We start from the raw sequence: 7,433 nt of genomic DNA on the forward strand, positions 1-7,433 counted from the left end.
GTGTGCATGTGTGTCTGTCTGTGTGTGTGTGTAATGTTATGTGCTTCAATGTCTACACGGATTTGTGTCGTGTGTCTATGTGTGCGTGTTTTAGTGTGGTTGTATGCGTCTGAGCGTGTGTTTTGCTTTAGAAAAATACTCTATACAAAAGTAATTGTCTCACAGCATACGCGTTTTTAATTCCCACTACTTCAATTTATCAAGTAGAATGACAATAAGTGACAAAAAAGCAGAATTATCACAACAACGCACTTGTAACGAAATCACATTATACCTATTGCACAAATATTTCGTTCCAGCGTAAGAAGGAAACGACCGTCTTTGACATGCATTCTAAAATAGCAAAACGTGGAACTGATAAAAAGGTATAGCGTGCATCATAATGTTTTATCTAGTCTAATATATCGCATAACTGAAACCCCTAAGTGAGTAACATGTTCGGTTGCAAATTTGTCGATAGCAAAGGCAGAAGCGCCATCTTGCGGAATGATTTTGATTTGCAGGGCCAAGAATAACCATAAACGTTGCCCCAATGCAACTTTGTAGTTGGTAAGTTGCAGAAACTTTCTACACATGCTTCTTCATGTATGATGTAGGTTCCGTCTACAGATATCGTTAGTTGATGATGGCTATTTTCTAAATCCTACAGATATTTGTACTTCTTGATACAATGATTACCAGAGTCAGCTACAAACACAAAGCCGTCTTCCGTCACAGCCACCCCGTGTGGTTTGTTCAGTTTGTCCCCATCACTACTGATGGTACACACGTCTATTCCGTCCGACCGCATCACCTTCAACCTGTTGCCTGATAACTCCGCCATCACAACGTTTCCCTCCGCGTCCACCGCAATGCCAGTCGGGAAGTTCAACTCTCCCTGTTCGATGTCTAGTCCCTTGTGGCCGATTTGGAACTTCAAATTCCCCTCTTGGTCAAACCCCTGCGCTCTGTGATTTCTCAAATCGGATACGATGATGTTGTTTTCTGTATCAACAGTGACAAAGTTTGGATAGTTGAAACAGCCTAGACCGTTGCCTTCTACGCCCATCTTTCTGATAAGTCTGCAGTTGAAGTCGAACAGAAACACGCAGTGTGCGTCTCTATCCACCATGACAATATGACCGTCCCCGTCCACTGCTACGCCGTACGGAATATCAAAATCACCGTGAGTGAACGTCCTCTGGAGTTGACCTGATGACGTAAAAATCATGACCTCTTGACCCGCGGTGACGATGATGTTGCCATCCTTGTCCACGGCCACGCCCTTGGTGAAAGCGGACGTTGGGAACGAGCTCAGATGCGTACCGTTGACGTCAAACACTTGGACTCGTTCATTATGCCCGTCAGCAACGATAAGTTTATCTTCGTAAACCGCTAACCCGATCGGGTTATCAAAATCCCCGTCCTCACTACCTTTCTTACCGATCGTTAACACGGGATCGTTACTCTTAACACAAACAAACGGGCTCCCCTTGGCTTCGTGGCCGCCTATCATGACATTGACCGAGTGCAGTCCTTTCAAAGATGGCGTCCATACAACGTCCCAGGTGTGATCCTCGTTCGCTTCCGGTTCCGGGTCAAGGTGCACTCTATCTCCCTTCGGTCCCGTGATCTCTACTCTCGGCTTTATGCCGTCAGTACTGCATAGCTCGCCACTTGAATCACGTGGACCTACCTTGATAACGGTTTGCAAGCATTCTACATAGTCTTGTATCATCACTGTTGTAATGGCTGGGTCTACTGCACTGGTTTCTACTGTTCCTATGACGGGGATATTCGCTACATTCGAAGCCTCCTTTGACGGCTTGAACATCATTCTACGATCATACGGTTCGTACTCGACTTCTAAGGTCTGAATCTGTCTCAGTCTTTCTTCCACCTGATGCCATACAGACAACACCTCAGCGTCACTACCCTGGCTCAAGACATCTTCAGAAAAACGTCTTCCTTCTTTGACGTTTTGTTGCATCTTCTCCAAGGCTCCCTTCTGTCTTGTTATCACCGATTCCTCCCTCTCCCATCTTTCGTCAAGCTCGGAGACCAACTCCATGGCCTTTGCGTCTATCCGAATCTTCAACTCTTCAGCGTAGTTGAAGATGGCTCTTTCCACCACCTGGCGACTTTCGTGAAACTGCATCATGTCGTGGTCGATAGCTTTCTTGGCTTCGTCAAGCTTTTCTAAGAGGCCATCAGTGTCCTTCAGCAAGGTGTTTAGAGCTTCTCGGCGACCTAGCGCTACTTTGCCGACTTCTCTTGGATCGTGGTCCGGGCCAGGACGGTGGAGTACAATAGTGCAGTCCCGACAGACGAGGCGTTCGCACGGGTCGCAGTAGAATGCCAGGACTTGGTCTGGATGATCGCGGCAGTACAGTTTACGATGATACCTCGACCGCCTTTCCTTACTCCTCAGCTCCTCGAAACTCAGGATGTCGTGGTCTTTAGCTAGTGGAAGCTTGTTGTGGAGCTTCAAACAGGTATCGCACAGCAGTTTCCCGCAGTCCACACACATGGAGGAAGCCTTGACGTGGGTCTCGCACAGCTGACACGGCAGATTCTTACTCTTCTGCAGTTTCCTAAAATCCAGCAGCTTGTTGATGTTGAAGTTGGTAGGGAGTCCGGACACCCCCTCGCTCGGTAGTGTTACTTTGGTGCGACAGAATGGACAAGATACCTTCTGTTTCATCCACTTTTCTAGACACGTCTTGCAGAAGGTGTGAAGACATGGTAGGATCTTGGGCTCGCAGAAGAGTTTGTTACAAACCGGGCAGGTGAGGAACTCTTGGTCGAATTCTTGCTCCGACCCGTCCTCAGACATGGAACCGTCTTCAGTTAGTGTATCCATATTGTAGTAGATTTTGTCCGATTCTATATTACTGAAGATGTACTTATGTCAACAACTGCATCTTCGACATCTGCAGATAAATGAATAATAGAGAATGAATGAATTAATGAATTAATGAATGTCTTTAGTGGGATCTAAATCCTAAAGGTAATTGTATCTTGAATTAGCTTAATAACATGAGCCCACGACATGTCCATTTAAAGGATAATATCCTCTGCAGGCCGCAAAAATAGTTGGATATGGGTAAAGGCGGCTAAATTTGGAACATAGACACTATAAATGTAACAACAATTTAAGCAACAGAACAAGGTATTACGGCTATGCATTCCTGTAGTCAAGACTATTATAGAAGTGTACTAGTATAGTGACACAAGTGTGGTAGACCGTAGTATTATAAGTTTACGAAGTTGGCAACTGCATCTCCGATGGCTTCTATATAAATTGGTGCTTCTAATAAAACTCTCAAACTAGATCACTGCTACAACTACATTCATGGCTACCTCGACAGTTTCAATTATATATCCGATACAATGATTAGGCTACAAGACAATATATTTTCCCATTTTGGCACGTTCTCGTTATTTTGATAATATCCAAAGGGGAAAAATCTTCTCTTTTCTTCCGAAGAATGAGGCAAAAATTAACGAGAGCGCTGAGGTCATCTTTAAAATTTACTTGTTGTCGCCATAAATTAGTGACATGTTTGTAATGCATACAGGTATGACGGCAAATGTTACTGTGTATTTCGTTTGTTCGAATGAGTCTTGCAGATAGCACTTAATATGTATTGTCCCGGCCCCCTTTGCATATGCCACGCAATTCAGCAAAAGCACTGTTGGGAATACATACACACAATGATACGCACGCTATAATCTAAATATGTCCAACATATCTTCAAACCCAGCAATATAGAAGAAACGAAAAAAAGGGCATTAGAATTAAGCACAATCTTGTTTTACATTGTAAAGTAAATATATGGGAGAGGTCATCGTTTTTACAACGTGGTGAGATTCAAGGTTATAATTCTTCTGTCCCAACAACGATGTCACCCCCCTCCCCACACCCCTAACCCAAGAACAATACCCTCTAACACTAACCTAACCTCTCCATTGTCTATAATGCAATTTTGCAGGCGATATTTTTTAATTTAACGGTTGCCTACTTACCCGGAACGTTGCTCTTAGCACCGAATATAGTGTGCAACGCCGTAATAGTGGTTGCTTTTACGGTTTCGATCGATTTCGTGTCACCAACGGCCCACAAAATGGACACTGATGGTGACGTGTATTGAACAAAAAGGACGATTTATCGGGGTTAATGTTGTGGGCTAAACCATGCGTCACAAAAATGGGTGACGCCTGGTCTATTCGATCTGTGCTACGATGATTCGTATAACCACAAGTTGTTTGTATATTTCTATTTTTGTCGTTTTAGTTGTAAGTTATATCTGAAATGTTCATACAGGGTTTAAGAAAGGTCTTGTTGGCGAGTGGCTATAGATTTGTAAGCTACGCTTGAATAAGTATCGCCCCTACAAAAGATAATAGTGGACTCGTCCTATGCCCGGCTGGAAGAATAGTTGTTGGACGGGTTTTCGGATCTGGTAGGTGGATCAAAATGGGAGGTGCGCATTTAGTCATAGGGTCATGAATACGTACACTATTATATATAAACACAGACACACAACACACATGTACATGCTTACAGACACACAGACAACACACAAACAACACACACACACACACACGCACACACATACATTGGCACACAACACGCACACACAGTTGCATTCACACACAGAAATTATGTTACATACAGTACATCAATAGTGTTATATACAGTAGAATGAAACTGCTAGTGCTTGCATAAATTTGTATATATTCATGCAAAAAGTCAATGCTTTATACAGTAAACCGATCTTAAGGACGAAAAGTCCCACTTAACGTCGTGAGAGTAACTTAGGCAAATGAACCCTATTGACACATTTCTAATAAAAATTGCACTTCTGACACATTTTAATTTGCCTTTGATGATTTACGATGATTCATAAGAATTAATCTAATTGGAGTCCGAACTGCATTTTGTAATGCACCTGAGAGTAGATATAGGGCATAATCGGCATTTTTAAAATTTTTTTTAGTCACAAATAACATTACAACACGTAAACAAAAGGTGAACCATCCAAACCATATAAATCATATATACAAAGAGAAAGTAACTGCTATGTAAAACATAAATCAAACAGAAACTGATGTAGCATTTGTAACTTAAGTTCCCCCACTTCCCATGGTGCTGTTGGCAATTTGGCCTTCAACCTTTAAGAAATTACTAATTTCTTGACATAATTAATGAATGATTTGAAGTTAACTCTTTTAGTTTCTCTGCATTTGCAAATGTACATTTTAGCCAATAAAATAACCAGATTGCCAATTACAGAGGCCCCTTGATTAAGATTAACAAAGATGATATTAAAGGAATTCATAATTAATGTTTGGCCTATTTTTTCAGAAAACCAGGTTTTTACTTTTTCCCAAAATTCAATTACTTGGGGGCAGTCCCAGAAGAGATGTAAATATGTCTCCTCCTCCGTATGACAAAGTGAGCACAAAGGGCTATGGACACATTTCCAAATATATAATAATCTATTGGTAGGTAAGAATTTATGAAGGATTTTGTATTGGAAGAATCTATTTACAGGGTCAATAGTACAAAAAATTACAGAAGTATATACTGTGTTCCATGGAATAGGGGTATCAAAGAGCATAATAGGCATTTGCATTGTCAACCACGCCCCCTAGCGGAATATATCTAACTCACACCATCATCGTTGGTAGTACATGTATTCCAAACACCAGTTGCTTAAAGCAAGGACATTACATAAAGACAATGTCCCAATGTCCTTGCTTAAAGGTCAAACCTTGAAAACGCTTTATACTCTTGTATATACATTTTGACATTGATATTTTGCTTCTCTTTGTGATTATCAATCATATATACCGACACATTTGCGACCTTAATTATTTTAAAAGGGGGAATGAAAACCGGCTTAATCCAGTGCCCTTCGCAACCAGAGAATTAATCTGACATCAGTCGAGTAATAATCACTTAGAGATTTATTGTTGTCCCCCAATTGATGCTAGCAATGACGTAGGAATATGCAAATAGTCACAAATCAATTGCAAAAACACAAGCTACACTGTAGAACAAGCTGGCCGGTGGATATCTGGTAAGCACTCCTTTTATTTTCCTCGCAACGATCTTTTAGCATTTCCATGGCGTCGTACGATTTTGATGTCGTTATGTCATTTTGATGTCGTCGTACGACTTGATGTCGTCGTGTGATTTAGATGTCGTCGTACGATTTTCATGTCGTAGTGTGATTTTGATGTTGTCGTGCGAACGTCGTAAAATCTTTATGTCGTCGTACGATTTACATGTGAAATTGCAATGTCGTAGTACTAATTTGTTGTTGACGTAAGATTGTGTTGCCGTTGTACTATTTCAAAGTCGTCGTACGATTTTGATGTCATAGTACAATTCTAATGTCGTGGTACGATTTCGATGTTATCGTGCGAATTTGATGTCGTAGTATGATTTTGATGTCGTACGATTTTGATAATCTCGAACCAGATCCACGGTGCATAATGTATAGTATCAAACTTCCCGTAGGCCCGTTTGACACTCCTTGGCCAGCTTTGATACTATCTTATGGCACCGTAGGATCTGCTTGGAGATTACGATTTTGATAAGCAAGCTGCGACACAGTTAACCACCGACATGGATCTAAGACAATTTTTATTATGAGCAAAACATACGAATTCTGTACGACAGTTACACGAATATCTCAAGATTGCCCTGCGATATTGCGACGATCGTAAGACGAATGAATCCCGGGTCTTTAAGATGGTATCTCACTGCGCTTGGAGCACCGGTGCGGCACTGCGGGGTCCGTTTACTGTGGCGCTGCTGTACATGTGTTATTTTCGCCAATGTTTTACAATTTGGATATTGCGCAATACGTAAAAGTATAACTTAGAAGACAACAAGGTACACAACACATAAAAATGTTCTTCATCTCTGAAATTCGTTGAGTGACATTTCAAACCCCGCAGTGCCGCACCGAAACCCCAAGTGCAGTGAGATACCACATTTACAAAAGATAAGATCCACACTGGTAAAGAGTGGCGGACGGACAAGCCAAGCTAATGACCCCTCGACGCCAGGACTGTTTTCAAGCCCCAAACACCACTTGAAACACTCACTATTGTTTAACATACTGTAGAACCCCAACGTTGACATTTGTAAGCCATGTGTGATGCCCAAACGCAGACAGACGTTAACCGTGTGTGGGTGAATCTGTGACAGTAGAAATAAACAACAACGCCCCCTCACCACTATCCAGTGACCTGCACCAACACTACTAAGAAACGGTGGGATGAAGAGAGGTGTTGACCTCGACATCTTACGTCATCGCCAAGACCTGGGTAAGCTCTCAGACTAGCCAAGTAGGGTTGAGACCGGTTGGACGAGCATCGCTTCTTCCAAGGGTTCCTTGAACAACGTCTTCACGTTCAGGTAAGTCTTAAGACAT

General features: G+C 42.0%; 1 protein-coding gene across 1 annotated transcript; it reads right to left on the minus strand.

Moving 5' to 3' along the window:
- Nucleotides 1-495: 495 nt before the first annotated feature.
- Nucleotides 496-4,150, minus strand: LOC118424711 (tripartite motif-containing protein 3-like). The gene is made up of 2 exons (XM_035833392.1): nucleotides 4,009-4,150; nucleotides 496-2,912 (listed from the first exon to the last, which is right to left on the minus strand). The coding sequence occupies exon 2, from the start codon at nucleotides 2,840-2,842 to the stop codon at nucleotides 644-646; it is 2,199 nt and encodes a 732-aa protein (XP_035689285.1). The 5' UTR covers nucleotides 2,843-2,912; nucleotides 4,009-4,150; the 3' UTR covers nucleotides 496-643.
- Nucleotides 4,151-7,433: the final 3,283 nt, after the last annotated feature.

The sequence above is a fragment of the Branchiostoma floridae genome, chromosome 10 (assembly GCF_000003815.2).
Source record: "Branchiostoma floridae strain S238N-H82 chromosome 10, Bfl_VNyyK, whole genome shotgun sequence".
Taxonomy (NCBI): domain Eukaryota; kingdom Metazoa; phylum Chordata; class Leptocardii; order Amphioxiformes; family Branchiostomatidae; genus Branchiostoma; species Branchiostoma floridae.

What these genes read in the sequence shown, in the direction of transcription:
- LOC118424711 (XM_035833392.1), bottom strand. Translation starts at nt 2,842, where the DNA reads ATGGATACACTAACTGAAGACGGTTCCATGTCTGAGGACGGGTCGGAG.